Raw genomic sequence first — 16,121 nt, forward strand, 5'->3', positions numbered from 1 at the left:
TATATTTTATTAACAAGTTGGCCAAGAAGAGCAATTACGGCAAAATAATGTCTGTTTACTGCCAAAGAGTCAGAGTTATCTTCAAGGCGGATAACAAATGTCCCAAACTCCCCAATGTTTGTAAATAATGTCTCCAAATTGGGCTGAAGCAAGGGAACTCCCTATTTTTGCAATAGCTACAGTCTTTCATAAAGCAATTTTTCCAAAGGCTGGATTTCCCCAAGGAAGCAGGGATGTTGGTTTAGAGAAAACTCTGGATCTGTTCCTCTTTCTCTGTTAAACCATGAACAATAACTCCTGCAAAGAACCCTTCCACAAATCTGCCCTTTTATGCATGCTGCAGAATTCCCTATTACTCTCAGCTCTGATCAAGATCTCCTGCGTCTGCGCAACTGTTCCTGTCTCCCCCTAATCTTTCACACACGCCTGTGCAAGATTGGATCATTAATCAACCCCCTCCTCATCCAACCTAGACAAGGCCGCAGCTGGGGGTTCCATAGGCATTGCAGGGGATCTCTCCAGAACCTTCACCTTCCATCTCTCCGTCCTCCTCACTGTCTGAATCCTCCGCGAGCCACACAGGTCTCCAATGCTGGGATGGACCCGGCTCATCTGACTCCAAGTCTGCTATCAGAGGAGCTGGCTGTGATCCAACCACAGCAGATTGCATAGTCAGACATGAGTTTGGATTATATTTGGCATTTTCATCCACCCATTGTGTCCTTCCAGGACGTGGGATAAGCAGATGTTGTGTTTGATGGCGCTAAAGGATGGAAACTGTTCTAAATAAGGCTAATTTTTGCAATTGACTGTTGGTGATTTTCTCAATGTGGATGGTGTTCAAGTGGTGCTTCAGAAATTTTGGGATGATATCCAAGGCACCTATTATTGAATAATCTTTGTTTCTTTTGCCACAGTCTTTCTGCTTATATTTGCAGGTCTTTGCATTTCGTTATTTTCTCCAGTTGTTTCCTGTCTGACTGTTATAATTAGATTTATATATTGTGTAAAGGTCTTCAGAAAATTCATGGGCACTTATACAAATACTATAGTGATCTCTGTGTTACTAGTTCTTTCATCCAAATCATTTCAAGAGTGTATAACATTTCCTGCCTGTTGAGAAGAATTCTAATATTTTAATATCTTTAAGGGGAAGAGGAAAAATTAATTACATAAATAAGTTCTGTTTAAAGTTAATTGCCTATAAAATAAGTTACCTATTTTTCAAAAATAGATTGAGTCCTATCTGGATATGTCATTCGATTCCCCCCCCCCCCTCCATAGAAACACATTACCAGCAAATACACTCCCTATTTCTTTCAGAAAAAATAGACAAATAGCAGAAAGATAGGTTAGCAATGGGGTGAGTGAAAGGTCGGGGGTGGGGGGGGGGTGCTGCGAGAAGGGGACGAAAGAGAAAAAGATGGGAGAAGACCAGAATAGACATGAGGGTAGGAGAAAGCATGAAATAATAGATAAGTAGTAACAAGGTTAACTTCACCAGGTCAACCATTAGTTGCAAGCAGTAACTGATTGTTAGGCTAATCTTCAGAGGCATCCCTCATTTCCAGCTTTGGCTTTGCAGCCAGCAATGCATCTTGCTCATTATATTTGCTGCTTGGCTCAGTCTGGAAATATGATTTCTTTAATCTCTGTTAACTGCAGTTTGATGTAAATGTATCATTTTTTTCTATATGCCAGTTAGTACTTCTACATACTTTCTAGAGCAAAAATTATTAAAAACCTAAAAATCAACGAAAATGTCTTTGTTGTAATTTATGATACTATAAAATTATATTATACTCATTTTATAGATAAAATTATTAGACACAGAGCCTGTACTCTGAAGGATACAGCACATGCTATCATTGCTGCTGAACTGGACCCAGAATTCAACAAAATGTGTGAAGAAATTAAGGAAGCAAGAAAAAAACGAGGTATTGTAATCCTGTTTTTATTCTATATTATTGCTATGGCAGTGAAAATATGTAAATGTCATTGAATTCTTGATAATGAGTCTATTGTCAGAAGAAAGAATTTTTGAACCGCATTGTTTTTTAATTTACATTATTTTCATTTGGAGAATGGATATTTTAAGCACAGTTTGTAAATTTAATATTGTTTGTATGGTCCCCGATTCTCAGTTGTTAGTGAAATATTCATTGGACACCCATTATAAGAAAAGTTTATATGCACAACAATGTGTTTTATTCATCCGTCTCTCTAGTTCTTTCCCTTGAAAAAGGATACATGAATTCTAGTGAGCTGAAATCATCAGGCAGAATATTTGTAGTACTAATTATTTGTAATAAAAGTTGATGAGGTTTGTTCAAGTCACTGCTGGAAGACTAAGCAAATTAATAATCATGCTTATTTCAGATGCTACCTTAAATAATGGTTTTAGAATACATGAATCAACTTGTTAGTTGAATATTTAAATTCAAATAACTCCAACATGCGGGGGGGGGGGTCAATTTGTCTCAGGAAATGCTATTTAGAAAACACAAAAATGAGATGTATCTTTTTGGAATAAGAAATCTGAAGACTGCTACTGCACTGTACCCAACTCCAGCATTTCAATAGAGTGTTCTTTTTTATATGATTTGTAGGTCTTCTTATATGTTTGTAGGCATTTTTGAAGTTTTATATTTTTGCTCCACAAATACTTTTAACTATACATCGAGAATAGATTTTTAACTTCTTCCTAAGTGGCTTTTGCAAAACCAATTATAATTATATCTGTTTAGCAGATAATATATTTGAATAGATTGCAGTAACCTCTAGCTTAGTGGTTCTCAACATTTCTAATGCCGCAACCCTTTAATACAGTTCCTCGTATTGTGGTGACCCCCAACCATAAGTCTAGCGCCAATTCTCCCAACAGAGCTGTAAGCTAATTGGCAGGAAGGTCAGAGGGACACCCATACTAAGATACACTTTCCTCCTAGGCCTTTACAATTTTATGTACGGTATGTTTGTATGTATGATTGGTTTTTATATAATGGGTTTTTAACTGTTTTTTAGTATTGGATTTTGTTGTACTGTTTTACTGCTGTTGTTAGCCGCCCCGAGTCTGCGGAGAGGGGCGGCATACAAATCCAATAAATAATAATAATAATAATAATAATAATAATAATAATAATAAATAATACTATAAACTCCTGATTGGTCGGATTGTAATAATATGTTCCCAGGTGCCAGGATAGAAGCTTTAGTTCCTAACACCATGGGAAATTTGTCTTTTCCCATGGTTTTAGGCAACCCCTGTGAAAAGGTTGTTCGATCCCCAAAGGGGTCCCGGCCCCCAAGTTGAAAACCACTGCTCTAGCTTCTTCTGCAGTCCTAGCCGTTAATAGCCATGAATGTATTTATCTGATCAGGGTAGCTGGCTACATGCCCTCCATGGACCTTCCCAGTGATTGTTCCTTTTTGAAGCATAGTGTGTTCTCTGCCCTTGCTGCCTTCAAAATAATCCAAAGCTTGTTTTAGTTTTGTTCACAGCAGCTAGCAGCTACAGGCAAATGGCATAGTAATTGTTATCCAAGTTAGGCTCCAGGAACAGGCTCAAAGAATTTTAAAATGAGCTAGCAATGGCTGTTGAGGGGTTATAGAGAAGAGAGAGTGGCAAGGTTGTTCTCATTCATTATTGAACATAAGCCATGTTTGTTGTATCAACTGAACAACAATTTAACCTTAGGCCATTTAATATACCATGCGGTAATATCCAAGATCCTTCAGCAAAATATGGTAGGTGGAAGATATTTTTGCTACATCTTTCCCCCTGTGTCCTCAGACACCTCTCCAAGGAAAAGCCAAACATTCAAAGTGAAAAAAGTATATACTGTAATGGATAATTGCATGGAAAAATTGTTCTATGAAGGAATCACTTTAAAAAGTGCTTCTTATTTTTTAACCACATTTTTAAACCAATCTTTTAACTCTCAGTTCACTGAGCTGTATGCTCCGTTCCCTTCATCACAGACGCCTGCCACATGGGGTCACTGCAAGAAGCATGGGACAAAAGAATGTATTTCTATTCCTCTTCTGCTTGTGCTGTAGATATTGAATCCTATCTAATGCAGGCTATTAATAGTTTGCCATATTTAATTATTAATTACAAATAGTAAAATATTTGTAAGCATTCTAGCTGTTTTCTACTGTATTTAGGCATTATAAAATCTCTATTTTTGCAGAAGAGCAGAGATCATTTTTTAAAATTTTAAAATTTCCCCTTTGCGTGCAGGGAAACCCCGATTCTGCTCCTCGCTGCTGCTGCGCTACCGAGCAGATCAGCTGCTGGGCGGCTGAAGGAACCTTCCCTGGGTCTTCCCGGCCGCCCACGCAAAGGGGAAACCCCGGCTCCTCGCTGATGCCCGCCGCTCGCCCGCCCGCCAGCAAGAGGGGGAAGACCCAGGGAAGGTTCCTTCGGCCGCCCAGCAGCTGATCTGCTCGGCGCAGCAGCAGCAGCGAGCAGATGAAGATCGGGGTTTCCCAGCCGCCCACGCAAAGGGGAAACCCCGGCTCCTCGCTGATGCCCCCGCTCGCCCGCCCGCCGCCCGCCAGCAAGAGGGGGAGAGATAGAGAAAGAGAGAGAAGGAAAGAAAGAGATGAGAGAGGGAGGAAGAGAGTGTGAGAGAGGAAGAAGCAAGATAGAGAAAGAGAGAGAGAGAGAAAGATGAGAAAGGAAGGAAGAGAGTGACGTCATCGGGTGGAAAAATCGCGATATAGCGTTTCGCAAAGATCGAGATCGCGAAACTCGAGGGATCACTGTATATAGTGTAAGAAAAAAAACATTGAATTGAATGTACATTAAATTAAGATCTATTGAAATCTGGGGAATTAAAATTAGTCATGATTTAGTTGTCCTATTGATTTCCAAAGATTAAAGCATAATTGATTCACTTCCTGGAGAAGCTAAACAACTTTGAGCACAATTTATTGTCAAAGTGAAATAGTATTTGAACATTGATGATGCCTTAACAAACAGCATAGTTCTGTCCACTTTTCTCTGTAAGCCAGTATTAACACCTTTCATAGAACTTACTCATGGGACTCTAGAATTACAGCACAGAAATTAAACTACAACTCATACAGCTTTGTGCTTGAACAAAACATCCACTCTGAAATCTCTTCTGTCTGGCCGAATCAATAATTAGAAAGCAAATCCACACCTGCTGGAAACATTTGATCGAAGTAAAAGGATTACACAATAATAATTACACAAAGTCCAGCAAGAAAGAAACAAATTCTAGAGCATTTCAGGCTGACAGCGTTTGTCTATGGAACATAGATAAAACTCCAGGATGCAGACCAGCTAAAGGTATAAATCTTCACTAATTAGGTGTCTGGTATTTCTCACTTCACTCACTTAACCATCTTCTGTAAAAGCAGGAACCAAAATCCAGGAAAATCGGGAACAGATTCTTGAAGCACCATCTTTAGGATTAACATTGCTTACCACATCTCTTCTCCCATCATCCTGTCCTATATATAGAGAGAAGGTCCCATAGATCTAATCAACATCTAGAATCTCTGCTAGAGAGAGATTCATGCCTGGCTCTCATTCTTCTGACCCTCGCATCTAAGAGAGGGCCCTCAAAGTCCCCATCGTCCTCTGACTCAGACAATACCTTAACTGGGGGTTCTACAGTCTGGTGGTTCCCCAGTCTCCAATTTCCCTTCACTCTCACTTCAGACTCAGATGGCAAGAACACTGGTCTGCAATGCCAGTATTCTTGCATCTCTTGGTCCTCGAAATCCGTGACCATGGACCACTCACAACAAAATGATTGAATTATCTTATAAACTATCCCATTCTCAGTTTAATTGTCGTGTCCAATATGGTGGTTAATATTTTATCCTTGGCATTTTACAGCAGATTACAGCACAATTATAGGATAAAGAGAGGTATATTGTGGGTCCCATCAGCTGTGGAGTGTTGTTGGGCAGGATAGCTTTTCTGTTGTTGCCTCTATTCTGTGGAACATCATTCCCATTGAAGTGTGGTTGTCCCCAAGCCTTTTTGCCTCCAAAGGCCCTAAAAATGGGTTTTGTCATCTAGTTTGGAGATCCCTGCTAGGATGAAGCCTGCTAGGTGGCTGTAGGACAATTAATGCAGTATATTCTCTGTAGGTTTGCATGCCTGCTAACCAACCAACCAATCACCCACCCATCCTTTGGATATTAAACTTTGTGTATAAGCCAAACAAATGTTCTTTAAAACAGTTTTTAGATAGGTTTGAATCTCTTTGTCTGATATTTGCGTTTGTTGGAGAAAAGTACAAATTTCTTGATGTAAATATTTTGTGTAAATTAGTGTTGAGGTAAACACAGTTAACTGTGGTGTGGTTTTTAATATAATATTCCAGCAGATTTCCAAAACTTGGCTGGTTAATGCTGTTTGGATTATTGAAATGTGTTTACCTTCTGTGTTTACCTTCTGTGCACAGGCTTATCAGTTGTAGCAGAGCAAACAAATGCTCATAGTTCCACTGTGCAGGAAACAGAAAACAGAGCTGAAGAGGCATTCCTGAACCGGCAAAAAAATGCAATGGCAGTTTGGCACAATTCTGCAAACAAATGTGCATGTGAGTATTTCAGACCATCTGAGCACATCATGTGAAGGACTCTTTGTTCTTTCTTCCTCCTCCTTTTTCACTACAATTTCTGCCTCTTCCTCTTCTCAGATTGCTTTGGTAATAAAAGCAGTTTTATTAGCCTTTTATAACCTTAATTGGATATATTTATGTAAGTGGAAAAGATCAACTTTCAACCATGTGAATATATTAAAAGAGATAATAGAACTGTTAATTGAGAGGGTATTGCTTGGACCAGTTTAGTGTGCTAGATTTTTAAAACATTAGTCAGCATTCTCTTATTAATCTGACTGTAGTTTTTATTTCATTTTTATTCATCTTTGTATTCTACCCATAACATGTATAGTCCTTGATTTACAACCATTATTTTGGCAACCATCCAAAGTTACAACAGCACTTTAAGAAGTGATTTCTGACTGCCACTACATCCCATGCCCAAAATTTGAATTATTGACAACTGATGTGTATTTATGATAGTTGCAGAGTTCTGGAGTCATGAGATCACAATTTGTGACTTTCCTTTCCAGTATCATCATATATAAACATTGTAATAAGTTAATAAACATGATCAATACATAAATCACCACATTGCGGAAAAATAAAAAACTTGAATGTATTCTCTTCAGATGTATTTTTCTTGTTCAAGTTTTTTTATTTTTTATTTTTATCAAAATGTTAAGTCAATGCTTTAACAGGTGGCACCTAGGTGTCATACATTCTAATACAAATAAAGCTAATCAAGTTAATCATAATCCTTACCTTCAATCCACTTATATATTTCTAATAGTAATGTATACTTACAGTATTTTTTAGAGTATAAGACACACGTTTCCCCCCCAAAAGAGAGTGGAAATGTTAATGCGTCTTGTACACCGAATACAGCCATTTTTAGTCTCCCGAAGCCTTGTCTCCGCATCCCATTTTTACAAAAAATGGGGCATGCAGAGGGTTTGGGAGACTTGCAGAGTGCTTCTGAGGGCCAGGAAGGACAAAAACCTTTTAAAAAAACCTTACCTCTTTGAAATCTTGTGCATCTTATACACTGGAGCATCTTATAGTCTGAAAAATATGATATATTAATTTATAATCTATCATTATTAAATCATTCCACATTTTCTCTTATTATTACTTTAATTTTATATTAAAAAGTCTATGCTAATGTTTCCCCTTTTCTTGTTTCTATCACTTATTCTGGCCTTTAATCATATCACCCTTTATTAAACCATCTCCATTTCTCTTTCTTTCTTATCTAACTTATATTCATGTCACCTACTTAAAAAAGAAAGAAGGAAAAAGAACAAGAGAGCGTGAGAAAAAAAAAGTAATTCAGAACAACAACAAAAGAAACATCCCTCTATCATCCCTTGCCCACTTCAGTACTTTATTTGCTATGCTTTACAATATAGGAAAGAAGAGTAAATCAAAACAACAATTTGTTTTTTAAAAAATCATCTATTCATCATCTCTTGTCTGCCTCAAAATTTAATTGCTATGCTTTTTGTTTAATTTGCCTCCCCAATTCCATTCTTAAATCTACTTCTTGAATGTTTAATTTAGGTATTCCTCCCGTTTCTACCCTCTTCTACTGCCTAATTTCTAACATGGTTTAATTCAACAAACATGATTGTTTCCAATGTTGCCTCCTTTTTGTCTACCTTGTTCTTCATTCCTTTTGTTGACTTCTCCCTTTCCTGAGTGTCTTGGTCTTTGCTCAGCATCATCCCTTTTATGGTATTCTCCATTCTTCCCACAATCTCCTTAAATTCTTTCTCTATAGTGTTTTTTACATTTTGAAAAAGTAAGTCCATGTCTTGTACAATTCCACTCATCTCTTCTTTATTAGACACCTTTTTTAGTTTTGTTTTTAATTCAATTTGTTATCCAACAGTCCAAGAAGCTATTTATTAAATCTTTAAGTTACTAGTCCCAATTCTTTATGTCCCATTAACCATCAGTTCTAAATAGTTCCAGAGGTTATACTTGAGTCTCCAATAATCCAATAGTCACAGAATCATTGAGTCAATAGAAGCAGTTCAATAAAAATTGGCACACAACTTCATTTAGATATTTCCAGTCTTCTAATTTGGATTTTTTTCTAACATGTAGTTTTCTCTTTTGTCAGCAGGTGGCACTCTCATCTTAGATTTCAATATAAACACATTTCTAGTGTATTTTAATTATAATAGATTTACAGTATAGTGCCAGCATTTAAAATGCCTTCCCAGTACCACACCTTTCCAGCTTTGGGGTTCAAATTTCTGTATATTTCAACGTTTCAAAGTTTATTATTTACACTCTAGTCCTCTTCACTTCCAGTCAGGGGGTCTGGTGGTTTCTCCGAAAGCCTAGCCACTGCTTTAACAACTGAGTCTGAGCAGATAGTTCTGGATTGCCCATTGAGATTAAATTTAAAGGTTAAAAAAAATCCTCTCCCCCAGTTCCACTCACTGTTCATCTTCTTCACTCCAGCACCAGTCTCAGTTAATCATCAGCTGTCTCTGCTTTTTAGTGGCCATCTTTGTTCCTCCCATGGCTGAGAGGGCAAGTAAACCTTTGCTCAAAAAGGAGAACTGCAACTCTCCTCGACCTCTTAGGGTGCCCCTCTTTACTTCACCGCTGCTACAGGGCAGCTTAGGCTTCTCTTGGAACTCACAAACAAGAGAAGTCAGCACAGGAGACGTGGAGACCCATTTCCTGTGTCTGTTTCACGGGGGTGTAAAAACAGGAACACCTCTTCAGATGTTTTGTTCTATCAAATGTGAATGAAAAGGCTTTTGAACATAGCTTTAGACATCTGAGTTCCTTTTGATACCATAGGAAACCAGGGTGGATTTGATTTAAATCAAGTCGATTTAAATCATGATTTAAATCACTAGAAAAAAGGCTTGGTTTAATCCAGGGGTCTCAAACTTTCAGCCTGCAGGCCAACTGCGGCCCTCGGGACAATAGTTTGCGGCCCCCACCTCAATATCAAAGTTTAATGTTAGTGCGTCCCGAGTTTGATACAAATGGCACTTTTCAGTGTTGTGTTTGGAGCTGAATGAACCTACCAATCACGGTGGGTTATATTGCTCTCGGAGGCAGGACATCAGCCAGGCTTATTGCGAACTTGCGCCATTACCCCAGGCTCAGAAGCGGAGGCAGAAATTGCTACTTAGTGGGACAGAAAAAAAGCGGAAAAGACACATCGGCTAAAGTTTAGCCGCTAAACAGTGAAACAGTGATACCAAGTGGAATTGTATATTACACAGCCCCAAACATGTCTTTTTCAAAGCCTGCAGTGAAGAGAAAAGTTGGTGATGAGCACAGACAATTTCAGGAAATGTGAGAAGTACAATATTTCATTGTTGAGCACAGGCATCCCGACATGTCTTATTTGCACAGAGAAATACAATTTGAAACGTCATTACACAACTAGACATGCTGAGGAGTATGCAAAATACCAGGGAGATGAGAGAGCAAACCAGGTTGCTAATCTTAAAACATATCTACTGAGGCAACAAGATTTCTTTAAGAAAGCAATCAAAGAGAATGATGCAGAAGTCGAAGCCAGCTACGTGGGTAGTGAGATGATTGCTAAAGCAGGAAAGCCATTCAAAGAAGGTGAACTTATAAAAAAGTGCATATTACAGGCTGCAAGTATTGTCTGTCCAGAAAAGAAAGGTCAGTTTAGCAACTTCAGCCTTTCTGCCAACACCGTAGCAGAGCGCATTTCTGACCTGTCAAGTTTTCTCACTGTGTGAGAAAGTAAAATTTTTCAGTGTATACTCAGTCGCTCTTGATGAGACCACAGACATCACCGACACTGCCCATCTCACAATCTATGTAATTAACAGGGGTTTTTTTTAAACAAAAAGTCTGGCTCAGGTTCTAGAAAATTAGGAAAATAATTTGGGGAGGGGGATTGGCCTTGTAAAAGTCCCAAGGTGCATTAGAATGACATCCTGGGGAGTAGATGATGCCCCCCCCCCATTGTTAGATATTATGGATATAATTGCTCAAACTAAATGTGTTAAGCCCCCCCAAAAAACCTTTGGACTTTTAGTCTGAATTTTATTACAAAATCTGTTAAATAGTTTTTTAAAAATCCACCATTTTGCCACCGAATTTTAGCAGTATGAGATAGGTGGAGTCTGAAGGTTGCTTGGGGAACATAGGTTTTGAGGAAGAAACACTCTATTAATTATTTGCATGTTTTCTTTAAACAAAGCAATTCAAATTCTACTTATTTTCTCATTTAAATACGGAAATTGCAATGTGATTGGGAGGAAGTTAGTATAGGATCCAATCTGAATCTGTCACCAAGACCAAATGTTTATTATTCCAAGTTTTCAGGCTCAAGCTGTAGCACTTCATCAGGGAACTCTCTCTCTCTCCAGAGTAAGTGCCCTGGGTTGTTCTATATATTGTGTTTGTTTGGTTCCTGGTTGTGTGTGGCTTTTAGTTGTTAATTAGAAAGTGGATATCTGGCTTTTAAGTCACTAATTGTTGTTTACTTGTGCCTTTCTCCCTCCCTCCCTCTCTCTCTCACACACTGTTAGTTTCCTTGCTTATATTTGATAAAAGGTGTTTGTAAAAAATATTTAAATATTCACTCAACACTGGGTAAAATGCACCTTGTGTGTTTTGGTAACTAAAACATTTCAAATACAACTATACTGTACTAAATATAAATTTTACTTAATTATAGAACTCAGATTGTTGCTTAATATTGCCAGTAGATGGTGTCAAAAGCGTATTACTTTATATTTTTGATGTTACTATTTAATTATTTAGCTCACTTACCTTTAGGTTATATCTGATGTTGAATTATGATTTGAGCATGTAAAATTGGTGAAACCTCATGGACTGCTATTTTACCTTAAGGCTTGAGACTTATCCTTGCCCAAAGAAAATATTGTATTTCCAGAAATATCCTCTGTAAATAGTGTTCAATAGCCCATAAGACTTTCAGTCATGTATAGCTTGGCTCCAAAAACATTAGAAATACATGCCAATTTTTGTTTCTTTTTCTTTTTTTTCTTAACATCGCAACCCTTTTTCACATCAGAAACGTAGTTCTTTCTTTTGTAGATGACAACTAATATCCTCCAGTTACAGAATTATTTTGTCTTTCTTGTTGGCCCGACAGATTGCATTTCCTGTCTTCTCTTTTGTTGCCTTGGTTAAATTGCTAGTGCTGATTTTAATGAGATGCTCTGGCTTATTGAAGAATGTATAATTTACATATAGAAAGGTTTGGGTTCAGCTTCTCATATCTCATGATAGAATGGGAGTTCCTTGAAATTCTGAAGAGGTAAGATGAAGATCATTGGTTTTAGAGAATTTCCTAATTGGACTTCCATGTGATAGTAGTCACAATTATACTTTAGGAGATTCATTCTAATTTAAACTCTCAAATTCTATAATATCTTTGAATCTTACTTTATAAATTAGAAATTGGTTTGGTTATTTGATCTCTCTTAATGGCTTCTTTTTCTCTCAAGAAAGCTTTTTTAAGTTTCAAATTACTTCTCCACCTACCTCTCAAGATGGAATTCTTAAATAGAATCATACAGACAGGATAATGCTCGTTCGTAACGTATCAAAGGTTGAAAATATATCCTGTTTTGCAACATATAAAACATTTTTTCTGTTAAATTTATAAGTGTATATAGTTGCTTTAAAACACCATGGCTGTGAAGGTACTGAACTTTGACAGGAATTAATCCATTTTTAATTACACTTACAGTTTAATAATATTCTTTGATTTCTGCTTCCTGGATTGGTTTTCAACACATTATTACAATTCTGTTTTTTTAAATATAAAAACTGCCTCCATCTTTGTTAATCCATCGTGCTGTAATGTTCATTTCATTTGGGGCAGCAGAATAAAATATTTCTATTCAGAAGGCTGCTGCAATATTTTTGCTTGGACTAATGCATGTACAGGGTGTTAACATTTTTAGAATCAAAGGTACCTTGGATGACCCTAATATCACCATGGTAGGTGGTATTTTAATATTACGATATTGACTTTATTAATATGTTATTCACAGCTTTAAAAGCACTATATGTCAAACAAATATTTAAATATCTAATAATGAAGTTGATTAAATAATACTTTGTCTTTTCATGATACAGTTCGATTGAGGAGGAAATCAAGACGACGTTCACAGTGGGGGAAAGGCATTATTAAAAAGAGAAAAGTGAATTATTTGAAAAAAGATGATGATGATGCCAAACTTGCAGATGATGAAAATCAAGGGGACGATAGCAAACTCCTAGAAAACGGGGAGCTTGAAGGAAGCATTGACTGCATTGAGGAGAACGGAGAGGAAACTGGAGATCTTTCTCTAACAAATGATGAGTCGTCATGTGATGTCATGGATATACATGGAGAACAGAGACTTGATAATGGGACAGTCGGGAAAGAAAATAGCATTCCATCTACAGAAGAGAGCTCCAACGAATCCTTGGTAGTAAATAACAAGGTTATGATCAATGTAGAAGAGAGCTCTAAAGAGGAGTTGGGTTCCCAGAGGGACCATCTAAATGGTGAGGCCTCTGAAGGCACACCTCTTCCACCATGTCAGTATGACAAATGTGAACCGTTGAATGTCGGTCTCATTGTTAATATGGATACTCCCAAACAAGTAGTAACAACTGATGACCACCCTCCCCAAAAATCAGAGGCTTCAAATTATAGTGTGGAAGGAGAACATATGCTACAACAGTCTGGTAGTGAGATCTCACAGTGCAGCAATAACGAAAAGAAATCACCAAGCACAGATATGGAAACTAAAGAAACCGAATCAGATAAAGAAGGTACATGAAATATATATTACTTTTTGTTCTTTCCCTCGTCTCATAATTGAGGTAAATGCAGAATAAGATTTCAGAAATGATTTGCACAGAAGCCCCCCAAAAGATGAGCACTTGAATTCTACATGGTGCTAGTACAAATAATTTTTGACCAAGTTTATCTTGGCTTCAAGAAACAATGAAATTTCAAATCAACCTAGGTTAAGACTTTCTTTCCCAACTTCTGAGTTCATGCATCTCTCCAGTTGATCAGATATTCTGAGGTTTTTCATAAATTTTATTAATGTTTATATATTAGGAAAAACTTCAGAATATCTGGTCAACTGGATAGATGCATAATTTCAGAAGTTGGGAGGGAAAGGCTTAATCTAGGTTGATTTGAAATTTCATTGTGATTTCACCAATTTCTATAGAGGGAATACTATTTATAAAAACCACTTTGTTACATTAGCCTTGATTATGGTTGGACAAAGAAAATGATGAAAAATAACTTTAAAAACCATGTTGTCATTGCTTCCACTATCTGTAAAACAAATTAGCAAGAAATATTTTAAGTGTAAACGTTTCCATTTAATATATTTAGCTCCATTGCTTTGCGTGCAGTTGAATGACATCTTATTGTAATTTCATCCATATTTATTTTCAGGTACATTGAAAAATAAGAAACTTCGTAAAATTGCTTTGACACAAGTTCCAGAGGAGCAGTTAGATCCTGTACCTCCTGTAGTTGTTGATCGTGTCAGGCTAATGGTAAGGTTAACTGGATATACTACCAACATTTCGTTCTTTCTCTTTTTCCCAACTGTCTGTTACAACATAAAAATGTCCCCTACTATTTTGCTATATATTAAATGTATTTCATAAGGTCAAGTTGGATCAAATTGCTGCAATTTAATATTGGTGCTCAACCAAAAAATAGAGAATCTCTTAATATACAGTATAGAATTTTGAAATAATTTTTAATTGTAAATTTGAGATTAAAAATTAGCAAAGATAAAAAATTAATACAAAGAAAAATACAAAAAAGATGAAAGTGCAGAGAGAACAACTATGGGCAAGGGAAGAAAAATATATAAAAGAAAAAAGGAAGAAATATATAAAGAAATTACTTCCCCCTTCATCAGGAGAAGTACAAACAATTTCAGTAACTTGTCTAACATCTCTAACAGTCTCTTCATTCCATATTTCTGTATTCGCCATCAATAAAGTCTGACCATTTATTGTATTGTTCGGTCTATGAGACACCCCCCCCCCCCCAAATAAAAAAGTGGGTGAAAATGTCTGCATCTTGTAGAGCAAATGTTGCCAAAGCCCTGCCCACCTGCCAATTCCCACCCACTGACTGTTTTTGGCCTCTGCATGTCTCATTTTCAGCCGCCGTGTGCCCTGTTTTCGACCTGCGCACATATTATTTTCGGCCTGTAAAGGCGATTGCCACTGCTGCTATCTTTACCTACTTCTTGGAACGGACCAAAAATAGGACACATAACTGAAAATGGGACCTGCAGAGGCCCAAAACAGGACATGTAGAGGTGATGATAGACTGAAGTGATCCCCATAACCTAGAATAGCTGATCAGCGGTATTCCGGGAGGCAGATCCAACTGCCAATTGGCTGCTTGTGTAAATCCAGCTGCAATAACAAGCTGAAGCTGACCAGGCTGTTTGCTGCAAGGATGCTAGCCAGATGAATACCGATGGATGCTGGGAGACAAAGGCAGGGTTTTTTTTTTCCTTGTTTTCCTCCCCAAAAGCTAGGTGTGTCTTATGGCCCGGAGCATCTTATAGTGCAAAAAATACTATAATCTTAATAAACGAAAATACATTAAGAACTACCAGAAATAATAATAACTATTTTAACTTTAATGTAGCAAGTAAATTTCATATTCCTTTTACTAACTTACACAATAACTGACCATTTTTTCTAAAAATACAAAGAAATTCTTTTCTTCCCAAGTCTTATATCTATAAACAAATCTTTAAAGCATCATCATTCATTTAACCAGAACAGATTCCATTAAGATTCTGGAGTCAGTTACCATACTGTAATTTTAACCCCATCGAATAATGTTCCACAAATTATTTTTTATCACCTTCTCTTCATTTCCTTCCAGAAATTCCTTTGCAAATGTAACTTTAATTTTGATACCATAGTTTATCACTTTCTCAAAAATGCAACAACAAAAATCTCTTCTTCCCATTTTATCTATAAACAAATCATTAAAACCTCATCGTTCAACCCTGCACATAGTTGACAGTTGACAATCAATACAAATTTTCTAGTAATTTAGATCACATAATTATTACATAAAACAGTTATTAAGCAAAATCTTACACTGCCTCTAAACTTAATGTTGAGCTTTTTCCAAACTTCTCTTCATAGAATTTACTCGATTTATTGGTTAAAAAAAGTGACAACTTGACAGTTGACCAGCTGGAGAGGCTCTACTCTCTACTTAATCAGTGCATCTATCGGCATCGTAAAGATTATGACAAATCACAACTTGTACAAGTAAGTTTGCAACCTGTTTTTAGAACATGCTGTAAGTGATTCATCTGATCTTCTCTAAGTCAAGGCAAGCCCAGCTAGTTGTGTCTCAGAGAGCTTTCTGCTAGCAGGAAAACAAAAGTTATTAAAACAAAAGTTATTTTAAAAGTGTTTAGACTACTTTACTTAGTTAAAAATGTTTTGGTTTGGTTTGTTTCATATTCAATATTATTT

At 36.9% G+C, this 16,121-nt stretch overlaps 1 protein-coding gene across 2 annotated transcripts in view; it reads left to right on the forward strand.

The window, feature by feature from the left end:
• Window positions 1–16,121, forward strand: part of ATAD2B (ATPase family AAA domain containing 2B) — a 96,133-nt gene that overhangs the window by 73,859 nt on the left and 6,153 nt on the right. For both annotated transcript variants that reach the window (XM_070732797.1, XM_070732798.1), the window contains exons 23-27: window positions 1,815–1,937; window positions 6,450–6,587; window positions 12,720–13,403; window positions 14,047–14,150; window positions 15,783–15,911. In XM_070732797.1, coding sequence (XP_070588898.1) covers window positions 1,815–1,937; window positions 6,450–6,587; window positions 12,720–13,403; window positions 14,047–14,150; window positions 15,783–15,911 — 1,178 coding nt within the window. The remainder of the gene's footprint in view (window positions 1–1,814; window positions 1,938–6,449; window positions 6,588–12,719; window positions 13,404–14,046; window positions 14,151–15,782; window positions 15,912–16,121) is intronic.

The sequence above is a fragment of the Erythrolamprus reginae genome, chromosome 1 (genome assembly GCF_031021105.1).
Source record: "Erythrolamprus reginae isolate rEryReg1 chromosome 1, rEryReg1.hap1, whole genome shotgun sequence".
NCBI lineage: Eukaryota > Metazoa > Chordata > Lepidosauria > Squamata > Dipsadidae > Erythrolamprus > Erythrolamprus reginae.